The sequence below is a fragment of the Mus caroli genome, unplaced genomic scaffold (genome assembly GCF_978045245.1).
Source record: "Mus caroli unplaced genomic scaffold, Mus_caroli_1 scaffold_9, whole genome shotgun sequence".
Taxonomy (NCBI): domain Eukaryota; kingdom Metazoa; phylum Chordata; class Mammalia; order Rodentia; family Muridae; genus Mus; species Mus caroli.
The window spans coordinates 60,093,977-60,119,409 of NW_028227264.1; the positions used below are offsets into that span (position 1 = coordinate 60,093,977).

The window sequence follows — 25,433 nt, forward strand, 5'->3', positions numbered from 1 at the left end:
CTGGGTTAGCCAATGAGTTCTGGGGATCTTCCTGTCTCCATCTCCATTGCTGTGGTCAACTTGACATGTGCGCGCTGGAGACCTGAACTCAGGCGCTCACTGTTAGCTTCTACTCACTGAGTCATTTCCCCCCCAGGGTGTCTTGGGATCCACGGGTGTCTTAATTAAGGTCTGGGACAAGGTCCCTTTCAGGGGACAATTTCTCTGGACTTACATGCTGTGACCCTGAAATATTTTCAGGCTCCCTGGATCCTTTCTGGATCCTATCTACACAGAATCTATGTCACCCTTCTGGTCAGGCGGCATAGGACCTTTTGCCATGTCAGGATTGGGTGCCGGTCCACAGGGAAACTAGCTAAAGTCAGCTGCAGACTCAGGATGGACCTGTGGCAAGTGTCCCAAGGCAAGAGAGCAGAGACACCACTCATATGTCAGAGGGCTCTGGCCTCTCTCCTCTCAAGGATAAGTGGTGCTAAGAATAGGCCTAAGGAGAAACCCGGAAACCATTGCAATGTAATCTTCGAAACCTCCCAGTGTAAATTCTCTGTAACTGCTCTGGACACGGAGAGGCCCGAGGAAGAGGTCAGGAGAGAGGGGTTCCGAGAAGCATCTTCCTATCATCTCAGCTGATATTTACGTGGCTAAGATAATCACATGGCCCACTAATTACAGTGCCTGCTCCGGTAAGCAGGGTGCATCCTTACAAGCCAGGGCCAAGTCCAGGACTAACCGGGGCTTTTTCAAGGCTGGGGAGTTGGGGCCGGGATGCTGTCATCAACCACAGGGACATGGGATTCTGCTTCCTGGAGAGGTTGGGGAGAAGGCAGTTGGGGAATCTTGTATGGAGACTGTAATTTACATCTCAATTTATGCTGAGCTTATGGCCTCTTCCCGTGCTCACTGGTCAAGCTGATTCCAGGCTGGGGAGCTGGCTGTTTGAGGCAACCTACTATTATGGTGTATATTTAATATGCGATACTAGTATTATGTATTATTTATATAACAGAGCCTTGTGTATAGAGTATAAACAGGCAGATATATTTGAGACAGGATCTATGTTGTTCAGGCTGGCCCTGAGCTCCTGAGCTCAAGTGATCCTCCGGCCGCAGCCTCCTGAGTAGCTAGGGTGGTAGGCAATGTCTGGCTTTTCCTATTCTTCTCTGTTAGGTTTTCTTTTCTGATCCAGTTTGATTACTGCTGACTGCTAAGAACAGCTCCTTGCAGAGGCTAGCCAATTCTCTCAGGCTAACTCACCATTTGTCTTTGAAGGGTTCATAGCATATTTTCACTCCTCTAGGATGGTCATGTTTATACAGACAAACTTTCCCTGGGGCTTTTGGGTTTTCTGCCATGTTCAGAGGGAACCTTCTCTCTGGGAGTTATAAAACAGTTGCTCAAATTATGCCCCTATTGTTTATGACTTCGTGTTTGACATCTTAGTCTTCTGTTGCTATTCTTTCCTTTTGTTTTGGTTTGGTTTTCAGAGACAGGGTCTCACGTAGCTCAAGTTGCCTGGAACCAACTATATAGCTGGGGCTGGTCTTGAACTCCTGACCCTCCTGCCTCCATCTCCCAAGCACTGACATTATAGGTACACACCACCACTTCCAAATTACACCTGAGTATCTTATTCATTGACAACCTGTCTTGATAGAATGGGTGGATAGATTCACGATCCTGATGAGCCACCTCCCCAGGCCTCCATTCTTTCTGTTTGCAAGCAACGGATGGCCTAAACTTGATCCCTGGAACCTGTGTAAAGGTGGAAGGGGAGAGATGATTCCATGACACTGTCCTCTGACCTCCATATGCATACATCATGGCAGGCGCGCGTGCACGCGCGCACACACACACACACACACACACACACACACGCCATACATAGAATCAAACCTTCCACTTGCCATTCCCCACCCACCCCCCGAAGCCGCAGGCCCTGCCCAATTCCAGAACAATCTGCCTTTCTCTTTCTACTAGTTTCTCTTTGTTTGGTTTTGTCTTCGTGTAGCCCTGGCTATCCTGATCCTGGCTCTGTAGATCGAACTGAGAGATCTGCCTGCCTCTGCCTCTTGAGTGCTGGGATTGAAGGCGAGCGCCACCACCGCCTGGTTTTCTTTCTCCTATCCAATGAAGCTTTTCTCACAAACCATCTTCACTGGTGTCTGGCTGTTTCTGGTCCTTCTCTTCTGATCTGTTTGTCTTGGTTGCCCTGTTCTTTTTCCTAGCAGAGTCATGAACTTCTTTCCTGAATGAAGTTCAGCATTGGATTGAACAAGCCAAAAGCATTCACCAGGATGAGACACACATTACACTGGGTAAAGGATCTATATATGAAAAAGGAAGAGAAACTCACCCCTTCATTTCTGAAATCCATCTTGCTCTAAGGCACCTCCCTACCCTGGCAGAACCTGCTCTTCCTCCTGGGCAGGGCACTGCCATACACTGTGTGACTTAGAAGTGTGGGGTGTCCAAGGTGACTTCTCTTTTCTAAAATTCTTTTTTTTTTTCCAGAGACAGGGTTTCTCTGTGTAGCCCTGGCTGTCCTAGAACTCATTCTGTAGACCAGGCTGGCCTCGAACTCAGAAATCTGCCTGCCTCTGCCTCCCAAGTGCTGGGATTAAAGGTGTACACCACCACTGCCCGGCTCTAAAATTCATTTTTATGGTCACCAAAACTCACCTATGGCCACCTCCAAATGGTGTGCATGCACTCAAACACACACACACACACACACACACACACACACACACACACACACACACACGCGCATATGCACACATGCATACTTGTGCATACACACAAACCTGCGCACATAAGGCACACATGCACATGCACACACAAACACAAGAACACAATAAATGTATATCTCTTGGCCCTGGGCATATAAACAGCACTCACAAGTTACTTCCATTCACTGTGCTCCTGCTGAGCACAGGCAGCAGCCTCTCGCTAAGCTGCATACCGATGTCCCTCATGGACACAACACAACCCATGGCCCCGTACGCCTAGGGATACAGGTCTGAATAGCTTGCCAGGTCCGTCACACAAAGCCCTCGCTGGCCTTTCCAGCCTCACCTTTGCTATCTGGTCTAGACCTTTCCAGGTGCTTCTCCCGATTAAGGAGCTGGGCACCCCTCCTGACCCTCCTTTCTTGGGTGGACTCTGACCTTGAAAGCAGGCCAGTTATCCCTTCCTCCTGCAGCCTCTCTGTCCACAGATGGTGTGAGCCCAGTGCTTCCCCTCCGCCATGTCCCCACTACTCCTTGTCACCGCACCCATTATCTGTACTGTCACAGCCAATGAGATTGCCATCATGGGCCTGGATTGCAAAGAGTTATGCTGTATCATCTCCCTTGTGCCTGGAAGCCTCTAGGTTCCTGACACACCCAGCAGGTGTATCTACCTGTTGTGGGTAAGGGTCAGATCCCTCCTATTGGTCTCTGAAGAACAGCTGGGGGAGGTGAACATGCAGATGTCCCTAGCTTAGCCATGACCTGCCTAGTGCCCCTTGGGGTCCAACATCCCACTCGGTTCAATGAGGCTCCCTTGAGGACACCTAGACACTGGGTCCCAACCACTTGTGCCACTGGAATGGGAGTCAACCTTATCCAAGTACCTGGATGGCCCCTGTTGCTTGGATTATTGATCAGGCTCCAGGACAGTGGGCAGGTGGCCCTTAAGGATGACCAAGCTGGCTCTGCTGAGCAATCGTTAGTCTCAGCTAGGGTGCACTGTCCAGCTGCTACTTGACCTCAGCTCTTACTGTCAAGCAGACCTTTTGTTTACCTATCTCCCATTCCCACCAGGCTGGGGCAGCAGGGGCAACTGAGGGGTAACTTGGTGTCACTCAGCTAGGGTGGCTTGATCATCTGGGTGATGATCAGTAGCCATTGTCAGAGGACTCTGGGCACGGTCAGGACACCTAGTGTCATGAGTCACTGTAGACACCAACTAGGGCTACTGGGACAAAAGAGGCATGAGATTCCCAGGTTCCTCCTGTGGTGTGCTGGGGAGTGGGGGCAGGGGGGACCCCTGCCCTTGCTGGAGGTCTAGCTTGTAATTAGTGCCCTTCACTCTGACTTCCTGGTCCTCTACTCCAACCATTCTTGACCTGTGGGTTATGAACCATTGGGGTCACATATAGGTATCTTGTATGTCAGATATTTACATTACGATTCATAACTAGCAAAACTGCAGTCACAAAGTAGCAACAAAAATAATTTTATGGTTGGAGGATAAGCACACCATGAGGAACTGCACTAAAGGGTCGCAGCATTCGGGAGGTTGAGAACCGCCGATATAGACGATATCTTACTACACTTCCCCAGCATCCCACTCTCTCACTGTGCTCCCTGCTCCTCTCTCATCATGTGACAGGCTTCCCATAGTCCTCCTTGTCAGGGCAAAGGAGGTCCACGGCCACACAGGACCCTGTCCAAACCCCTTCTCCTCTGTGGAGAGAGGCCATGCTAGGTTATGGTGAATTCCAGTTCCCTCGCTGACACCGGTTTCATTGAAGGTGTGTGAGCAGGTACCTTGGTACCCCACTCATACTCCTTCGTACAGCTGTGCTATCTTGCTGGATCCATCACCCACATCCCACATCACCCACATCCCACATCACCCACATCCCAGGCAGTCCCTAAAGAAGCATGCCAGAGGGAAGTCAGGAGGCTCTAGGTAACTCAAAGGACCTGGTACTGACAGTAAGGATAGGGTTTGGGGGGTGGAGGCTTGGAGGGCGGGTTGGGGCTTCACGAGAACCAGGAATGGGTGCTGGGGTCAGTGAACCTGTACTTTGTTATCTGCTCCTGGTTGTGGGAGGCCAAGATTAGTTCCAAAGAAAGCTGGAGCACTCAAGGCAGTACTCAAGGCAGGCAGCCCTTTTCCCTCATGTAAACAACAGCAACCACCTTCCTGCCTCCCAGCTGCAGGAGCTTTGCAGCTAAAGGCTAAAAGGTTAGGTTCTGGGGCCCTCCCAGGGAGGAGGTCATTTAGGTCTATTTAGTCAGCCCACTTTCTCTAACATCAACAGTGATACTGAGAACCAACAGGAATGACCACAGGACAGGGGATGGCCACACCCAGAGGCCCCTGCTGAGGCTCACCCTCATTCCTCCGAGGTTCTTTTCATTAACTCTCCCAGCCTCTACACCCCCACCCCCAACAACATCAGCAACTTACAGGGGGGCCTCGAGGCCCGATGATGGACATCCCCGCATCTCCAGGGGCACCCTGTGGGGAGACAGAGGGTGTCTGGAAGGGTAGATGGGGGAGGGCGAGGGAGGGGGTTGGTGGGGAAAGGATGTAAAAGGGGGTGGGAGGCTGGCAGCCAGGAAGGGGGATGCCAACCACCATAGGGAGGTCAGAGATCAGTTGGAAGTGGGGAGCACAAAGAAGATCTTGGGTCATCACAAGGGAACGGAGAGAAGAGTAGCGGGTGGATGGGAAAGCACAGTGGGCTTTGGAAGTGCAAGAGAGCAGCATCCATGACATTGAGGCCAGGAGGGAACTGCAAGGAAAGGTGGGCTCAGCAGTGACATTCCACCCGGTTCACCTGGCAGTTCACCTTCCAAATGAATGGTCAGGACACACAATAATATCCTGGCTATATGGGCCCTATAGTCTTGAGGCCAGAGACTGACCCTCTTGGACGCTCCAAAAGGATGAAGGCTGAGCCCATATAGCATGTCCTGGATCTAGTTGGCTGAAAGCTCTGGGGGCTATGTATGACAGGTTGGCTGAGCCAGCTGGATAAAGGAAGGGTGCTGATGGGTAGGAATCTGTAGCAGCAGACAGGAGGGGAATGAGAAAGCTCAGGGCTCTGAGTTCAAGTCATGACAGCTTTCTGAGCTCACACAACCTGCTTGAGAGCTGGGGCTTGGAATGCTTCACAGTCTTTGTGGGCAAGGAATTGCAATGTAGTTTTGCAAAATGTCCTACCTCATATAAAGGTAGCAGGGATCTGGAACTAGTAACTTCAGCACTGTGAAGCAGACTTGGCTTAAGGCAAAATGGATGCTTTGAAGGGAACCCCTGCTCCTTAACAGCTGCCCGAGTGGGAAGAAGCTCACTAACTTCTCTGTTCATTTCCTCAACTATGGCAGGGAAAACATTCCCATCACATGGACATTCCATGGGATAGGACTAGAAGGTGCTTAAAATCACCATGTGGTCTGGGGAAGGTGATGTGTCTCGCCCTATAGGATGGGACCAATATCTACTTGGAAGACTGCCCTGTCATATGATCAATAGCTTCAGCCTCGGGAGATACACCTCTCTCCAGCTGTGTCACCTTCTATCTGGGGGACCATGAGCATGTGACTTTCCTTCTCAGGGCCTAACACACAGAGGAATGGTGAAGCTTTCAAGAGGTGCATCAGCATTACCTGAGCCAATAGAAAAGAATGCTTGCAGCCTGCCCATACAGCCTGCCCACCGCTGAGGAGCCTTGGCTAAAGTCAGCATTCGCTACTTTAGAGATGGGATACTCTGTTGCAAGATCAGTGCAGTAACTCTGTGTGTGTTTGTGTGTGTTGTGGGGAGGAGGTCGGAGGTCTCCTGCCTACAATTCCAGTTCTCAGCAGGTAAAGATGGGGAGATCTTTGTAAATTTAATGTCAGCTTGGGCTACATAATGACTTCTAGGCTAGCCTAGGCTACAAACCAAAACCCTTTTCCACCACAAAAAAAAAAAAAAAAAAAGAAGAAGAAAAGAAAAAGAAAAAGAGCAGAACAATCCACAATACTGACAACACTGACACGCCCAGTGTCTACAAGGATGGAAGAAAAGCTGAGAACCAGGAACCTGCCCATGTTATTGCTGGGGACTTCAGACAAACCCCATACTCTCTCCTCTGATTGGATAAGTTATGCTCTGAAATCCCCAGAACCCACCAGGCTGCTCTCTGGATGTCCTCTCCCCTAACCTGGCTCCTGGCTTCCCAGGCAGGGTGGAGAGTCCTCTCTGTGACTCTGGGGTCCCCCTGGGTAGTCCCAGCTACATAGCAGTGATAAGCCAGTCTTTTATTCATGGGGGTGGGTGATAGCCCCTAGGAGAGCAATGGGGGCCTTTGCATGTGGTTAAGGTAAAGCAGGGACAGGCTTACTGAGCTGGGACAGCTGAGGCCTTGCCTAGGAATCCCAGGGCTTCATACCAGGGCTCAGAGAGTGCTAGCTTAATTAAAAGCCTGCCAGTGAGAGAGAAGGCTGGGTTAGAGGGAGCAGTGAAGACTCACCTTCTCGCCTGGTTGACCTTTGATACCCTGGACAGGCAGCCCCACAGGGCACAGGGAAAAGAGAGACGGGGAGAGAAAAAAGAGGATGAGAGACAGACACGGACAACAGGAATCCATGCTTAATGGCACAGCAACTGAACAAAAGAAATCACTGTGAAATAAGAAACACAGCACAAGACACAGATGCAGACACGCGACAGCCATCTCGGCCAGCAAGCAAGGCCAGCTGGTCTACATCACTAGGAGGGAAACAAGGGATCCTGTCCAAGCGGTGCGTGTGCGTGCGAAAAGTGGGAGGTACGGGGAGGGAAGGAGAGAGAGGGGAGGAAGGAAGGGAGTGGGAAGGAGGGAAGGAGGGAGAGAGAGAAGGAGAGGGAGGGAGGGAGGGAGGGAGAGAAGGAGAGAGGGAGAGAGAGGGAGAGAGAGGAGAGGAAGAGAGGGATCCCTAACCCAGTCAGAAAATCTTCCTGATTAGCCAAATCCAAGGGGCCATGGGTGGGCCTGGGAAGAAGTTCCCAAGGTCTGTGATCATGAACCCCAGGGGCTCGGAAGGTCCCTCTGAGTCCCAAGTACAGAACCTTGTGAAGTAAGGTAAGACTGGAACAGAGAAAGCTTGAGGCATGCAAAGGAGGGGGCAGACAAGGGAGGGGATGCAGGATGACACGGGACAACCAGAATGGGGTGACTGGGCTTGGGTGGCTCAGGCATGTAATCCCAGCTACTTGGGAGACTGACGCAGGAAGAATACAAGTTCAAGGCCTGTCTGAGCAAGAGGCTGAGTTCAAGGCCAACTAGGGACAACTCAGTGAGATTCTGTCTCAAAGATAAAGTCTAAAGAGGGCTGAGGATTGAACTCAAGAGGTAAGATGCTTGCCTCATATGCTTAAACTCTTACAATGAGTCACCAGTACTACAAAAAAACGGGGTGGGGCAGAGGTGGTAGGAGGTGAGCGATAGCAAGGATGCTGGACGAGTCAGAGTATGAAGAAAGCAGGATGCCCAGCCAGGGGTCCTTTGTCACTCCAGTGGCCAGTGGTGGGCAGCCTCCCTCCATGCAGCTCCCAACAGGCCAGTGGTGCCATCTCTGGTGCCGCATGGGAATGACCCAGGAATTTCACACCTGGTCATTGGACACTACAGTCCTTATCAAGTGGCTTATGCCAGGCCCCCTAGTGAGCAGCCAAATGGGCCATCCACATTTAAAATAGCACCAGCAGTGAGAAGTTCCAAAGTGGCTGGAAAGGAGCTCTGCACAGGAGGTGGGAGGCTTCCGGTGGCCCCCCTACCTCTCCCCATTGCCACCACACAGGAAGCTCTGATGAGGGAGGGCAGGAAGGAGGAGCCGGAAGTACATTTTGCACTAGGCAGAACTTCCTGCAGGCCAGCTGCTGCACCCAGCAGGGGGGTGGGGGGGGGAGCTCCCAACACTTACCTAACCCAAGGCCAGATGGCTTGGGTACAAAACTAACTTCACCCCCTTCCAGGGTTGATTTTGCCCATTAAAGGGGATCATTAAGGCTATAGTGAGACTTAGGTGCATCCAATATGATTGCTCCAGGAAGGATGGCAGGGTAACTGGGTGGGACCCAGTGACAGCATAGAAAGACCCAGTGTCTAATGGACGGACTGATAGAGCAGATACGGTGGGTGGGTTGTGGGGCAGGCAAGTGGCCTGTGTCCTGGTATGGAATCAGTGTGAGGATTCCGTGGAGAGGATCGAGACTCCCACACGCTGTCAGGTCTTACAATGTTGAAAACCAGCATACACTGCTAGCTGTACACACTGACTGGTTTTCCACTCTTCCTGGGTACCAAGCCTTGCTGAGTATGTGTATGGAGGGGCAGGTGAGGGCGCAGTGGACAAGAGCTTTGAGGTTGCTGAGGTCCCTGTGAGATACCACTTAGAGAAAGCCTATGCTAGGACTGAGGTAAATGTTGGCTAAAATGACATCAACTAATGTGACAACACCCCACCCCACCCCCTCCTCCAGTATCACAGAGGTGGCCTCACAACTCACAGGTTGCATGGAGCTCTTGAACCAAGCTCTAGAATGTTCTAGGCCTCTGAGGCATCCGTTTAAAGTCAGCTCCTTCTTTCAGCTCTGATGCTAGGGGTGGACCACCCCTGGTCAAGGATACAAGTTTGCAGCCTGGTTACCTGTAATCAAGTGTTTGCTCCCTCATTTCCTAGTGCGTAATCTTGAGAAAGACATTTACCTTCAGAGCCTGGGCTTCCTCTCCTGAGAGTGCTGGGGGTGGGGTGGGGGTGGGATGGAGATTGTACCTCTGCTTAGACAGTTCACGAAAGGGCTGAATGAGCCGGTGTGTGAAGGCCCTTTGGTTCACAGCCCAGCAGGGTGTGGGTACTAGCAAAGCTCTGGGTACCCCCCAACTCCATGCTTGCTCCAGCCATGCAAATCCATACACAGATGTCACAGTCATGCTTAAGGCCAATGCCAGCACAGCGGCGAGGGTCCCAGCCAAAGCTAACAGAGATAGTGGTGGAATCACGCTGGAGGTGGGATGTTAGCGGTAAGAAGAGGAGAGCAGCCCTGTGTCCATGTCCATCCTAATTCAGGATGCTCTTTACTAACTCAGGCTTCTGTCTGTCTAGACCAGTGGTCCTCAACCTTCCTAATGCTTTGAGCTTTTAATACTGGTGATCCCAACCAATTATTTTCATTGCGACTTCATAACTGTAATTTTGCTACTATTATTAATTGTGATGTAAAACATCTGATATTCAGGGTCTTAGGTGATCCCCTGTGAAAGGCTCATTCAACCTTCTAGGGGATCACGACCCACAGGTTGAGAACCATGGATCCTGACCTGGGAGCCCTTCAAGCTGAGGCTGACAGGACAGCCCAGGTGCTGGGGGCTCAATGTCTAGGACTAGCCTTCTCATATCTTCTGACCAAGAGCTCTCATCTCTTTACAAAAGCAAATATTAACTGCATTCACCCTTAAGAGGACCTGGAGGAACTGCTTGGATCCAAGCCTTGCCTTCCCTGTCTCTGAGTGTAATGTCCATCCATAGAGGACAGCCACAGGAGATAGTGGCTGTTCTAGGGATGGTTGCAGAGGCATCTGATGCTTTGGGATACTCAGGCCTCACTCTATCCTATGGCACATCCAATGACTTTCTGCAGAGTACTTACTTAGTCCCTGTGTCTCCCAGGAGAACACATTCCAAGTCCCCAGTGGGTGCCAGGAACAATGGTGTGTATGGGACCCTATGTGTACTATATCTTTTCTATATGTGTGTACCTATGACAAACTTTAATTTTATAATTAGGCCCAGCAAGAACATTTAAAAAGGATACCTTGTGATAAAATAGAGCAAGTTTAACAGTGTTTCCTAAGATGCAGTTGAAATATCTGACCACAGTAACTGAAGCTGTGTGTGCAGATGAACTGCTAGATGCTGTTCTGTTCAGTTTGGAGACTGGAATAAAATGTCTTCCTGTCCCCTTCCTTGGCTCTCCTGATGTAGCTCTGCACAGCACTTCACCATGCATAGAGGACAAGCCAGCTTGGAGAAGCAAGTGATGGCGCCCCAAGCAGGGACACATGAGCCAACTCACCACACGTCCAGGCATCCCGATGGCACCCTTGTCCCCCTGATGAAGGAGGTGGAAACAGTTAGTGAGGCTGCCACCTGTCAGAGTGTCCCACAAGCTTGTGCACACATAACTTGAGGACATGGCTAGTCAGCTTTGTTGGAGCAGCTAGGAAAACATTTAGAGTGGCACCAAGTGTCATGTGGACATCACCAATGGACCTGCCAGGAGACATCACTAACTAGGCCAGGGCCTCAATGCCCGGACAGATTCAGACTTTCATCTCTCACCTATTGTTTTCTGCACTCAAGCATGGTGCTGCGGAATACAGGTTGCAGTAGGTGGAGGTTGTCATTCTGGACCTCAGTCTCTGAAGCCCTTTCTCCCTCAGGCTTGTGTTTTTGCAGCCCATCAGTGTCAGCCAGAATAGGCTTAGGAATCATTATCCTTGCTTTAAGGCACAGAGCAAGGCAGAAGGACCAATGACAGCCCTAGGTCTGTCTGCCAGAGCCAGAGAAGCAATGCCCATGCTCCCCGGCTCCTTCCTCTCCTGCTCTGATGTCCCACCCTGCCCCCTCTCCTCCCAGGCTGCTCCAGTTTGTGGATTTCGATACTTTGTTTTGTAGCCAGGGTTACATCCTCTAGCTCTGGAAATCTGCTTACAAAGTTTCACTCATTCCCCCATTCAGTAGAAAATATTTTTTTGTAATCATAGACATGCAGACATCATAAAAATCTGGGGTGGAGCCTCAAAGGATGGGGAGCAACAGGGTGTAGAAGGTAAGATGATGCCTGGCCTGCCAGGCAGGAGGAGCCTGCACAGACCCCCTCTGCCAACCCCCTCCCTGGGATGTGTATGGGGGTGGGAGGAGTCCTGAGAGTGACTCTGAATCTACTGATCTCAAAGAGGGAAAAAGCATCGAGGATGAAGCGGCATCCCAGGACATATGTGGGATGCACGCAAAATGCTGTCAGTTCCTGTTAGGCTTACATTGTCAAGGTCCAGGGTATCTTTGAGCAGAGAGCACTGTGTCTTTGCTAAGAATGTCACAGTGCTGGTTGTAAGCACTGATGGTTTCCCTGTCCTCCCTGAGCACCAGCCTATTGAATGGAAGATGTGGAATGGGAGCTTTGCGGTCACCGAGTTCCCCATGGGCTGCTGCTGTCTCACACCAAGAACTTGGCATTTGGTAAATGTTAAGCAAAATGGCCTTGACTCGAGCTGGAACCCACAGCTCCATGGTTCTATGCACATGTTTACACTTCTTGTGCTTTATATCTTAACAAAGGGCCAACACTCGTGCACCTGCCGATGGGTCACCCCACAACCCTTCATGTGGAAGCTCAGACCCTCAGTCAATGGATCTGCCCCTCCTATCAAGCATGTGCTGGGCTCATGCCTGTCATCAGCTCTGGCTCCAGCAACCTCACCGTTCACTTGCTCCCAGGCTTCTAAATGATATTCCAAGGTGTGTGTGTGTGTGTGTGTGTGTGTGTGAGTGTGTGTGATTATTTTTCCTTTCATTTGGGAAGTAATGTTCTTTGCAGCCCTGGCCATAAAATGCTCAGGTTGGGGACATGCATGCAAAGGCCAGCAGCTGGAAACTCAGCAGCATCCCCCACTCTGTGAACTGCCCCCTAAATGCCTTTTAAAGGTGGATGCTATTAGAAAATAAAAAGCCAAAAACCTGCCCACATTCTTCTCCATCATCTGACTACCCCCCCCCCCCCCCGGCTTAGGTTTCACGGACAAAGTCACTGTCCTCTTGAGCTTCAGCACTGGGAACTTCTCTGCTTTGGGGCCTGAGCCTTCTTCCTTGTGCATTTTACTAAAGAAAGTCGCTGGTCATTGATTCTAGAAGCTATTGGATTGGCCTAAAGGTTACAGTATAATTCACACCCAGAAGGTTCTAGAATCCAGTGGAAAATGGCCTTCAGTCAAGAGAAGACAGGTATCAACAGGTGTCCCCTGAAAGCCTCCGCCACCCCTGCATCCCTTCCATACCCTACCTAGATGTCTCCTTTGTGCCCTCCTCAAACCCTCATCTGTGACCTTCCTTAACCCCCTGGTTGGCTACAGCATCTTGCCTGAGCCATTCCCTGCTCCAAAGCCCACAGGGTTTATAATCAATCTCATTTACTGAAGCTGGACCCCACAGAATAGTGTCTTAGAAGACTTTAAAGATGGCACTCAAATAAATGCCAGGCAAGGGCCACAAGACTCTCCTGTGCTCAGTGGACTTAAAAGGGCTCAGCCTCCACTGCTGACCTCGGACAGGTTGGACAATGCATTTTATCCTTCTGAGGTAGAGCCCTTTTTTCTCCCATCACTAAATTGAGTGATCACTTCTCTGAGCGATACTAGTTTTCTCCGAGTTATCCAGCAATCAAGGCTAGGGATGCCCGGAATGCCTGGCACCTGTAAAAGCATCAGGTGGCTACTCATCAGTTGACGAGATGGCTAGTCACATGACTTCTGCCCACCTTTGCCTGAAGTTCCTATGGTTACTCAGCACGGCCTTCTTATGGTAACTGGAGAAAACCAAAGGTTTTTGAGTCCACCATTCCCTAGAGGGCACAGAAAAACTAGAACAGTTGTTTGAATGTCATCTGCCATGAAGAAGGCTGGGAATGACCCAAGGACTGGCCAGTGGCTCTGGTCCCCCATTACAGAACTATCTATCTGGACAAAAGCTCCAATGTTGGGAGGGTCTGCTGCTAGGTTTGCATGCACAATACCCCAGGAGAGAAGCCAAGAGCTACAGCCACAGACCCCAGATACTCTCCAGTGTTCTATCATGGAGCGGTGGGTGTGGTTTCACCCTCAACCACGGATTAGAGACTCCAGAGGAAGGTCATGCTCAGAGAATTGTGAGAGATGGCCATCCAACCTAGGCAGTCAATGGACTGAGAAAGTAGATAATGGGACTGGGGTGTGGTCAGTGGGAGAGCACTTGAAATGCCCATGGGTCCTGGGCTTAGTGCTCACTGAAAGGGAGACAGAGAGAGAAGAAATGAGTTACTTACTGGGAGTCCAGGTCTTCCAGTGGGACCCTGAAAGAAAGAGACGGAGAATGAAGTTAAACCCAGGCCAGAATTATAAGCAGTTTAATAAGGTAACATTCCCCTATTTGGCTGTGACCTTAGGGAAGTCCCCTGTACTGTAGGAGCTTGTTATTCTAATAACTAGATAGGGATAAGGGCTTCCTTTCATTCAGTTATCCATCCATAAAACCAGAGAAGCAGGACCTCCTATATGCCAGCCCGGCCCAGGAATAGGAACAGGAGACAGAAAGATGATATGTCCCTTCTCATGACTCAAGGGTCACTAGGGCTTGGGCTCTCATTAGCTCGGCTGGCTCCCTCGCCCACACCATTCCATCTTTGAGCTCTTCCTTCAGTTGCTGAGCCTACTGGACCTGACTGGGAAAGGACAGGGATGAGAGACAGCCAGACCCTATGTTAACCTATTCCATTACATAAGAGAAGCCAAGGGCAGGGCAAAGCCTGTCATCAGCCATGATGCCCCTGGTGCACTGACCCCGTCTATACTGATGGCATGGGAGAAGAGAAGAGGAAAACTTACAGAGGATTATGAGGGAGACAGTGGGATTTGTTTTGGTGCATGAGAATGCATAATAAGATCACCCAGTCCATGATGGGTCAGCCCTGGGGTTGGGGGGCTGTTTTGCTTTCCTGCTTCCTAGAAGCCAACTGACAAAAGTATTGGAGAACATCAGCTAGGCATGTGTCAGGCTGGAGTCATCCTGGCACTTGGGAGGCTGAGCCATGAGGACAACGAAATCTAGGCTAACATGGGCTACAGAGTAAGACTTTCTCAAAATCAGTAAATGCATAAATAAATAGAAATTACCTAATTATTAGTCCATCAATTATGTTTTCTATCATAGCAATACATCGTGGAAAACCCTTAGGAACCTGCAAAATCCTGAAAGAATGGTGTCTTTCTAGAGCTGGCCCCTGACTTCAGATGGGTCTGACCCGAGAGGAATGCTGTGCTTCTACACTGACAGCTTCCAAGACGGGAGAGACTTCTGGGATACTCTTAGGAGCCCAGCCTGCATGGATCAGTAGGGCTAATATTGTAAAAATGGCCATCCGACTAAAAGTAAGCTATAGATTTAATGCGATCCCTATCAGAATACCAATATAGACATTGAAAAAATCATCTAGCCGGGCGTGGTGGCGCACGCCTTTAATCCCAGCACTCGGGAGGCAGAGGCAGGCGGATTTCTGAGTTCGAGGCCAGCCTGGTCTACAAAGTGAGTTCCAGGACAGCCAGGACTATACAGAGAAACCCTGTCTCGAAAAAACCAAAAAAAAAAAAAAAAAAAGAAAAAATCATCTACTTCATACAGAAACACATACGTGTGTGCAAGCATGCATGGAAGTGCACACACATACATACATACCACCACCACCACCACCACCACTTCCAAAAACCCAGGATAGCTAAAACAACCCCCTCATAGATACACACACCACTACCACCACCACCACCACTAACAACAACAAAACCCAGGATAGCTAAAACAACTCCCTCATAGATACACACACCACTACCACCACTACCACCACTAACAACAACAAAACCCAGGATAGCTAAAACAATTCCGAATGATAAAAGAACTGCTAGAGGTATTGCCATTCTAGATTTCAAGCTATATTACAGAGCTATAGGCATAAAACCAGCATGGCACTGACATAAAAGCAGACATGTTGACAATGGAATTGAATTGATCAATGGAATTGAACTGAATATCCAGACACAATTTCATATACCCACAGACACCTGATTTTTCACCAAAACCTCAAAAATACACATTGAAGAAGACAGTATCCTCAAAAAATGGTGCTGGTCAAACTGGATGTGTGCATGTAGAAGAATGCAAATAGATCCACATCCATCACCCTGCACAAAACTTGGCTCCAAACACACCTAGGACCTTAACACATGACCAGACATCCAGAGTCTGACAGAAGAGTAAGACCAACAGCTAATGGATAGGATCTTATAAGCCTGAAAAATTTTATATGGCAAAGGACACTGTCATTTGAGCAAAGTGGCACCTAGAGTAGGGACAAGGCCTTTACCAACTGTACATCTGATAGAGGGCTAGTATCTAAAATATATAAAGAACTAAAAAACAAACAAACCAGACAGCCTAAACACCAGGAAACAAGTAACCCAATTTTAAAAAACAACCTCAAAACATGAGACACAGTTGTCTAAGAAACAAAGAAATATTCAACATCCTTAGCCATCAGGGAAATGCAAATTAAAATTACTTTGAGGTTTCGTCTTATCTCAGTTAAAATGGCCAAGATCAATAAAATAAATGACAGTCCATGCTGGTGAAGATGTGGGGTTAAGGAAACATTCAGCCATTGTGGGTAGGAGTACAGACTTTCACTGTCACTATGGAAATCGATGTGGCAGTTCCTGGGGAATATGGGAATTGATCTACTCTAAGATCTAGCTAGCCCACTCCTGGGCATCTACCCAAGGACTCTACATCCTACTCCAGAGATGCTTACTCATCCAGGTTCACTGTTGTTCTGTTCGTAGTAGCCAGAGATTGGAAACAGCCTAGATGATCATCAACTAATGAATGGATAATGAAACTAGAGTGTATTCACCCCCCCCCCAAATATGGTATATTTACACAGTGGACTATTACTCAGCTGTTAAGAAAAATAAAATTATCAAATTCACAGGGAAATGGATAAAACAAGAAACAATCATCCTGAGTGAGGTAACCCAGACCCCAACAACAAATACATGTTTGCTCTTATATGTGGATGTTAGCTTTTCTGTGTTCAATATGTATGTTTTAATCTGAATAACCATAGAGGTTAGGTACCTTGTAAGGAACTAGCAGAGGAGAGGATTTCTCAAGAGAGGGGAAATAGAATATAGTGTTATGGCGGGGTGGGGGTGGGGAGAAGGGGAAACTGGAATAGGATTAAATAGGAAGGGAATGGGGGGGGGATACTAAAGGCCATCTATAAAAACATATGGAAACCTGCTACTGTATCATAGGTTATTTCTCCACCAGTGAAATGAGCCAATTCAAAGCAGATTAAATTATATTAAAGACAGGTTTATTGGGAAGTTGCTCTCGTGTGAGTTCACTAGTCCCAAGGATTGAGGCTGGGGAGTTACCTTGGGGAAAGAAGGGAGAGAAAAGAAGAGAAAGAGAAGGGGTGCTGAGAAAGAGAGAGAAAGAGGGGGGGGAAGAGGAAGAGGAAGAAGAGGAGAAGAAGAAGAAAAAGAAAGAGAGAGAGAGAGAGCAAAATGTCTGGATTATATATGGAAGAGCCTCTGTGTGAAGGGCAGCCCAGCCCCTGGATTGGAAAGTTCAGGGTTGGGTTCAGGGTATGCCAGGTAGGGACTGAGGAATCCTGGGAATCCAGGACCTGGAGTCCAGGCCTGCTTTGATATGTAAAATATGCACCTATGTCTTTTGTCCAGGGGTCAGAAGCCAAACACAGTATGTAGAAGCTTCTTAAAATATAAACATACATGTAAGAATCCTAATAGAGTCACCAAACGGAAGAGAATGCCTCCCTCCACGAGACATCTTATGCCATCGAATAGAACCTCCATGTCCAAAGGGGCCCCATAGGAACACGCAAACATCTCAGGCTACTGTCAAGGCCATCTGTTGCTCTCTTCAACCGAAGGTAAGGAGCTGTTGCTGAAGACAACATTTACTTATACCATTGAAACCAGAGGAGTCAAGCTGGTCCCTAACTAGTGTTCGTGGTACTGGGAGGTACTCTGCACATTACCAGAGGAGAAAGGTAAACACCAACTCAGCTGTCAACCCTGACACCCACAATGACACCCTGCCTGCAAGATACACTTGAGCAACAGTGGCATAAGTGCTATAGGAGTAACCAACCACTTTTTTTTTTTTTTCTGATTTAAGACCCACTCCAGGAGGTGGGACACCTGACACCACTTGGGTCACACAGAACCTGAGAGCAGATAGGTCATGGGCCCAAGACAAACACCTACTACTATTATTCTGATAAAGGAATATAGCAATAAAACAACATATGGCTATAGCCATAGGTCAGCTCAACCCCTGTCAGAGAGGCTGCTCCTTGCAGTAGTTCGTAATTAACACAGAGAATCCAACTGGTCACTATGCATAGATCGAGAGACTCTGGAACATCATCAAACCCTTCTCCCCAAGGCTTGGTAATCTATACTCAAGAAGAACAGGGTCCTACCCCTAACCAAGAAGCTGTCTGCAAATGGCATCCAATTGTGGTGGGCTGGCTTATTGCTGCTTGCATTCTAACCTTAATTTGGATCCTCCAAAAGTGTCTGCAGGAGAGCCCACCCTGGTGAGACACTGAAGAACACTCCTCCCCCAGCTAATTGTGACTGGTAAATAAAGATGCCGGCAACCAATAGCTGGGCAGAAGAGACATAGGTGGAGCTTAGGTTTAGGCACAGAGAGAGGGGAGGAGGAAGGGTTAGGAAGAGGAAGAATCCCCAGGAGGGAGGAGGAGAGCCACCCTGGGCTAAGGGCAGAGAGAGCCCGGCCCTGAGGGCTGCCCAATTGGAGTTAAGAGCAGCCCAGATGGAACACAGTAAAGAGTAAGTTCTCTTCACTCGGGATTGTCGACAGGAAAGTAGATTCTAACAGCATGGAGGGCAGGCAGCTGCCCAGCTACTGTGCAGCACAAGGCAAATTAACTTATAAAGGCCTCGTGTGTCGTTCATCCAGGAACATAAATAGTCTAAGGCAGAGGGGAAGCCCTGTGTGGGGATTTTAAATATTTACTACACCCAATGACAAAGGGAAAAATCAGTTTTCTCCAATGGAGCGTCATTGGTTGTACCAAGCACACTTCAGCACAGGCCTCGCCCCCAGGAGTAGTTGGCCACACAAAGTAAATTCAGTGGCATTGTTGGATTTTTTGGTTTTTTGTTTTTTGTTTTTTTTTTTTTTTGATCTTTTGTTTCGTTTGGCTTTTTTTCTGGCATTTCTCTTTTGTCCTGTGGGTCTTCTGCTTGTTTGATTTGTGTCTTTGTGGGTTTTTTGTATGTGTCTCTTGCTTGTTTTTATTTTTGTTTCTTGTTTGTTTTTGAAAGCAAGCAAGAGAGAAAGAAAAGAACATAAGAGTTGGGTGGGTAGATGGTGCGGAGGTGGGGAGGATCTGGGAGGAATTAGGAGAAACATGATTAAGATACAGTATATGAAAACAAGATTTTAAATTACAAGGCAGAGAGCCGAGCCTGAGTTATGGCACACGGGGAGGTGTTTCAGTAGCAGAGATGGAATCTTCTGGATTAGGAGCAAGCACCGTGTAGCCAACCATCTGTGCACAGTCTTGGCTCTGCGCTTACTATGTGACAAGTGAGGGTGACGGGGAAGTAAGAGGCTCAGTGCCCTTGTGCCTCCTCTGTTTCTTCAGCTTGAAAATGGGTGAGCAGGAACCGAGTAACGCCCGTCTTTTATGATGAAATAAGCTACTGTGTCACAAGCACCGAGCTGCTGGCATGAGCCGTTATTAGACGGGAACAGGTCGGGGAAGGGAACAGGACCAGGAAGAGCCATGCTTCATGGAGAGGCCAATGCTTGCCTAACTGTAGACTGAGTTTTGCATTTTTCCCGATTCAACCAACAGGGGGCGTGAGTCTGTTTTCTACCTCTTCTGTTCCATTCCTCACTCCTATATCTTACCCAGCTTGCGCTAGTTTGCTTTTCTGTTGCAGTAGTAAAAAACCAAAAAACAAACAAACAAACAAACAAACAAAAAACCATGACCAAGTGGCGAGGGATGACCAAGTGGGGAGGGTTTATTTGGCTTATACATCAAGCTCTCAGTCCATCATGACGTCAGGGCAGGAACTCAAGGCAGGAATGGAGACAGAGGCCACAGGAGGGCACTGCTGACTGACTGGCTGGCTTGCTTCCCATGGCTTGCTCAGTTTTTCTTATACAACCCAGGACCACCTGCCCACGGGTAGCATCGCCCACAGTGGGCTGGGTTCTCTCCCTTGCCAATCACTAACCAAGGCAATGACTTGCTTACAGGTCAAGCTGATGGAGGTTTTTTCCAACAGAAGAACCTCTTCCCAGATGACCCTAGCTTGTGTCAAATTGACAAAAACTTAACTAGGACATAATTTTAAATCCCGTTCCCCCAAAAGAAGGTAGGATAGAAATAAATGAACAAATTAAAAACATGGATTATGGAGTTAAAAACAACCAGAGGGTGCTGTGTGCTCCTGTAACTCAAATGATGGGGAAGGGCGGGGCAGGCGTCTATCTTGGACACTGGGGTGGGGACAGTGGGAAAGGACATTTGCTCCTCCTTGATAATTTCTGCTACCACATCAATGGATCCTCCATGGTGAGTGCCAACCCTGTGCCCACAGGAACCTGGCTATTCCCACTGGAGTACAGAGTTAGCCGGAGAGACTGCCCACAGGGTAACAGATGGCCATCCGTGCAGCCCTCACCTCTGGCCACCAACATCCTTACTTTGCAGAAAGCAAAGAGAACCGGGCTGAGGATGTGTCTTACCCTCTTCCTCCTTCTGCTCTTTAGGCTTTTGTCAGAGCAGGGGTGGGGGGCAAGGCCTCTCATTTGCATCAGGACTAAGAGTTCAAGGAAGGACACAGCTCAGGCAGGTAGAGAGTGTAAGCGGGGACTCATACCCCACTTCTCTTGCCAGTCCTCAGAATCCAGGAGTCGTAGGACCCACTCTGGCTGGGAACAACCTGCCAGACAAACTGGGCCAACTCTCAGGACGCTGCCCTGGCGAGAGTCATCAGAGAGGAAGGAACCTCAGTTGAGGAGATGCTGTCACAAGATACAGCTGTAAGGCATCTTCTCAATTAGTAATCCATGGAGGGGGCCCAGTCCATTATGGGCAGTGCCATCCCCGGGTTCTGTAAGAAAGCAGGCTGAGCAAACCACGGGGAGCAAGCCAGTAAGCAGCATCCCTCCATGGTCTCTTCTTCCTGCCCTGTTTGTGCTCCTGTCCTGGCTTCCTCCACTGAAGGACCATGATCTGTAAATGTAAACCCTTTCCTCCTCAGCTTGCTTTTTGGTCATGGTGTTTTGTTGCAGCAATAAAATCCTGACTAAGATAGATACTAAAGTTCTGTAGAGGGATAGAGGGTTAACGCCTCCTCGGGATGGGGCAGGTATGGATTGTTGCCTTCAACAAAGGGAGAGGATACATGACCCCATCCCAGCAGGTGGCCTGTCATAGTTCCTTAAATGAACAAACTCTTAGGTGCTCAGGCTGGCCTTGAACTCCCTGTGTTGCTGAGGGTGAACTTAAATTTTGGATCTTCCTGTCTCTACCTCCCAAGTGCTGGGATTTACTCAGGAATTGGACCCAGAGCTCCATGCACACCGGGCAAGCACACTACCAACTCAGCCACATCCCCAGGCAATGCCACTTCTTTTGGAAGATGGGTAGCAGAAATGGCCACTTGATGTCCCCAAACTAACCATGATAATGACTTCCCTCCCTGGCCACTCTGCCATCCAAGCCCTAGCAGATGAGGTGGTGGCAGGATTCTTGGGGGGCAAGGACTTTAAGGTAACCACAGAGTATTAAGTAACTGTCTCTTTAAGAGTCAGGTGCACTGCATTCACAAGTAAGGGACTCTCTTCCTTGGGCTTCCATTGGGTCCTCACAGCCCCAAAGCCACCTCCTAGCAACTCAGGAGGGTGGGTCAAAAGGGGCAGGTGGGGTGGATTTCAGTAACCTTGAGAAAGATCTGATGTGAAGGGGCTGGGCCCTTTCAGAGCCAGTTCTCAGGTCCCCCCAGTATCCTCGGGTCTTTTGTAGAACTATCAAATGCTGTCCCTCAAAGAGCATGTGACTCTGGGTTTGGGTCCTTTACCTTAGGGAGGTGTTTCCTTGGGTTCTTCTCCAGGACTGGAAGAGTTCCAGCTCCCTGCTCACCCTGGGGCTAAGGCCCAGAAAGCAGGACATGTAGCCTCTAGTGCCATTGCCACCACCAGCCTCAGCTGCCCCCTCGGGGCCTGGCCAGAATGGAACTGCCCACGCAGGGGTGTGGATGGCACTGCTGAGTCTCGCCCCAGCTTGGAGCTGTGCCCTGACCTGCTTTCTGTATGGGACAAAGACACTGGGGGAGGAAGGTAAAATGTCGCAGGGTGATCTTTCCGTGGTGGTGGGATGTGTGTGTGTGGTGTGTGTGTGTGTGTGTGTGTGTGTGTGTGTGTGTATGTGTGTGTGTGTGTGTGTGTGTGTGTATGTGTGTTTGGGAGTGGGGAAGAAAGACAAAATAGCCAGGCCAATAAGGGGGTAAGTCAGCCTTCTAGAATGAAATGAAGGATAGACAGACAGACATCCCTCAGTGGATCCTTGATTCTGTACAGAAGTACTCTCCCGGAGGACAGCAGGGGACTGGCTGTCAGCGCTCCACCCAGGGCCCTGTTACCAGAGATGACACAGGCCTTTGAGGCGCACACACGGAGACCAGCTGCAGCCTGTACTTACAGGAGGTCCTGAAAGAGAGAGAAAAGGGCTGGTCAGTATCCCTGCCACCAGAGGGAGGGGGTGGGGAGGTCACCTGAGAAACAATATCCAAGAAGTTCTCTGGCAAAGAGGTTTCCATCTGGTCTTCAAAGTTTGTCTTTTCCTAGCTCACTCTTGCCAGCGTATTTCATTTCCTCTTTATTTCTCTCCATGTTTTTTATGATTAGATGAGAAACGCAAGGGTCTGGACCCCAGGCCCAGCCCTGAGAGGGGTCTACTGGTTGCCACCCCTTACCTTCCTGCCTGTCAAACTGCATTCTTGGAGACCTGCCAGCATTTCAGAGAGGCCAGAAGAGGTGCTGGAGAGATGGACGGACAGTGTTGCCTGCTTGCCACGCCTGCAGGCTTTCTCAGGATGTGCAATGGAAAACTGGCAAAAGGAGCAAGTTGGGGGTGGGGGTTGGGGGGGGCACGCTCCAGCCCTCCCCTCTCAGCCTGATGTCTATCAGCCTGGCCTGGTTTCTGTTAGGCTTTGAGTCAGATGTCTTGCCCTCCTGGGTCTGCCGCCCACTGCTGCTTTCCTGACACCCCCACTTCTCAGTCTCGGGCCCAGCAGAGACTCCCCGCCCCACTCCCCCCACCCTGCCCCCATCCACTTTCCCTCCTCCTGCACTGGACTTCAACAGCCCTGTCTCATTACTAACAAGTTCAAGCATTGTGAGGGTGGGTGGGAGCCAAGAGGGCAGGAAAGGAAGGCAGCCTAAATGGCATCTCTGAAGACAGGAGCTATGGAACCCCCCACAGCCCCTGGGGAGGGGGTCCCAGCTGTGTGTTCCCTCCACCCCTGCTGATCTGACCATATCAACTTAGAAGCTATTGCTCTTGTCTTTCATGCTCTGCCAGCATGGTTGCCTGATGTCCCGTCCCCCTCCCCCCCCCCCCCCCCCCCGTCCCAGCTCCTTATGACCCCAAAGCCATGTTCTTCTCTCTTCTCTGCCAGTATCGGTTTTTTTGGTGTGTGTTCTGGTCCCCATCCAGGAAGAAACGGCCCCGTCTCACGCTGGCCTCTGTCAAGTCATCGTGTTCCGGTGGGGGTGGGGTGGGGTAATGGCTAGGAAGCCCTGTGCCAGATGGCAGGGTTCCAGAACAGGCTGGGGGCAGTGTGGGTCAGGGAGGGAGAGCATCTGGGACCTATCAGGCTGAGGGACAGGAGAATGTCATCCAGAACCTGCAACCGTCTCAAAAAAAAAAAAAAAAAGCTGCCTGGGTAGTCTGCGTCTCCTGGTTGGGGGACAAGTATTCAACAATGACAAAGTTGAGCTCCGGGGGAATTTTTGGATGGTTCAGCTATATGAAGGGCAGCTGTGCCGAGCCTATCAGGTCTGACAGGGCCCTGACTCCCAGTTTGCAAGATTGGGGGATGCCCCTCATGATACAGGGGGATGTTTTAGTTGGGGAACCTGCCAGGTACTTGTAAACCAGGGATACTTCTGACCCATTTCTACCATGTACCCTTCACTCAGAATGAGTGTATCCTGCAGGACCACCTGTAGCTTTCTGTCAGACTTCTCTACAGCTCCCAGGGGACCCTGCTTTGCCAAGCTCTTACCACCCCCAACCTGTCACTCACAGGGACTTGAGTGAGGAGGAAGCCCCTACCTTGATGCTGTGCTGTAAGATGGTGGCAGTGGGGGAGGGGGAGGTTGGGGGTGTTTCTAACGGAATCTAGGATCACATAGGAGACCAACCTCTCCGAGCGTGTCCAGGAGGAAGTTTCAGGATTCATCCTCTGCTTTTGTGTCCTGATCACGGCCACTGTGTTACTACTGACAGGAAACTCCTGCTACCATGCCTGCCCCATCCCCAACCCCCGATAATGAATGATCACCCCAAACCGTGAGCCAAAAGCAAGGTTTCCTTCCTGAGGTTGCTAGCTTAGGGATCTTGCCACAGCACCAAGGAAAGCAACTAGACTGCGTAGGAGGATGGGGTGGCTCAGTGGGCAGCTCCATAAGTGGCTCTGTAGGTGGCTCAGTGGGTAAACCCCTATAAATAACCTGAGTTTGATTTTCGGGGCACATATGGTGGCTGGAGAGAGCTGGCGTGGAATAGACTCAGAAAGTTGACAGATGAGGCTTTGTCCTCGACAAACACATTTCTATCGGTGTGGAAGACTGCCATCATTCTGATGGATCCTTCTGGAAGGTCAAGGGAGAATCCAACGGTTGCCCTCCTACCTCCTACCACTGCCCAGGCCTGCAGCGGCGATACCTGGATTCCACAGCAGAGCCCCTGCCCGGCGCTGTGTTCAGTGAACAGTGCATGGGCAGCTGACCCTTTGGCAGTGCGTGCTAGGGCTGTCATGTCACATGTCTGTACTCAATCAGTTATGTGACTCACGACTGGCCCATCTCTCTGTCCAGGCACTCAGAGGACAGACACTTCAAAGCATCATCAACTCCGCTTCAGACAGATTAGGGACAGAGGAGCCAAGGAGATTGGGCGAGGATATGAACAGCACTCAGCCTCCGCACTCCTCATCCGGGACTCTCCGAACAAATGCACCATCGCTTATGACCTGGGGAGGGGACTCTGTGAGCTGGCTGTCCACGTCACCCCATCTGAAGCAGGAAGAAGGCACCTGTGCCTGCTGCAGGCCGGGGACAGTAGATTGATGGGAGAGTGAGGTAGATTGTCCCAGGTCACCCAGGAAGGATGGAGAGGGATGTAACAGGATGTCCAGGGATGGTCCACAGCAGACATCCAGAACAGAAACCTGTCTAAGACAGTGCTCCTCATACCTGTCACTTGTCACCTTGGCCTCTCTGAACAAGGCAGTCTTGCCTCTTCTAAATAGACAAGCAGAACCAGACCCTGTGAAGAAACCTGGGGCACCCAGAATTCTGAGTGGCCTTTTTTCCATAGATTCTCACCAGGCTACAGCTATATAAAGATGAAGAACACACAGGCAGGCCCTTAGAGAAAGGAAAATAGCATTAAACAGAAACAGCAACAAGACCCAGACCTATGTGTTATCTAGAAGCCTGAGGCTGATCTCTGGTGACTTAGAGATGAACAGCTCATTTCCTCTTGCTGAGAAGTTAGAGTATCCTACGTGAGAGAGCTGA

At 49.8% G+C, this 25,433-nt stretch overlaps 1 protein-coding gene across 1 annotated transcript in view; it reads right to left on the minus strand.

The window, feature by feature from the left end:
- Col13a1 (collagen type XIII alpha 1 chain) overlaps positions 1-25,433 on the minus strand; it is a 113,050-nt gene that overhangs the window by 60,497 nt on the left and 27,120 nt on the right. Inside the window, exons 2-5 of the mRNA XM_085842572.1 lie at positions 13,825-13,851; positions 10,822-10,857; positions 7,238-7,264; positions 5,185-5,235 (exon numbers count right to left, since the gene is read on the minus strand). Of these exons, the coding sequence (XP_085698698.1) occupies positions 5,185-5,235; positions 7,238-7,264; positions 10,822-10,857; positions 13,825-13,851 (141 nt within the window). The remainder of the gene's footprint in view (positions 1-5,184; positions 5,236-7,237; positions 7,265-10,821; positions 10,858-13,824; positions 13,852-25,433) is intronic.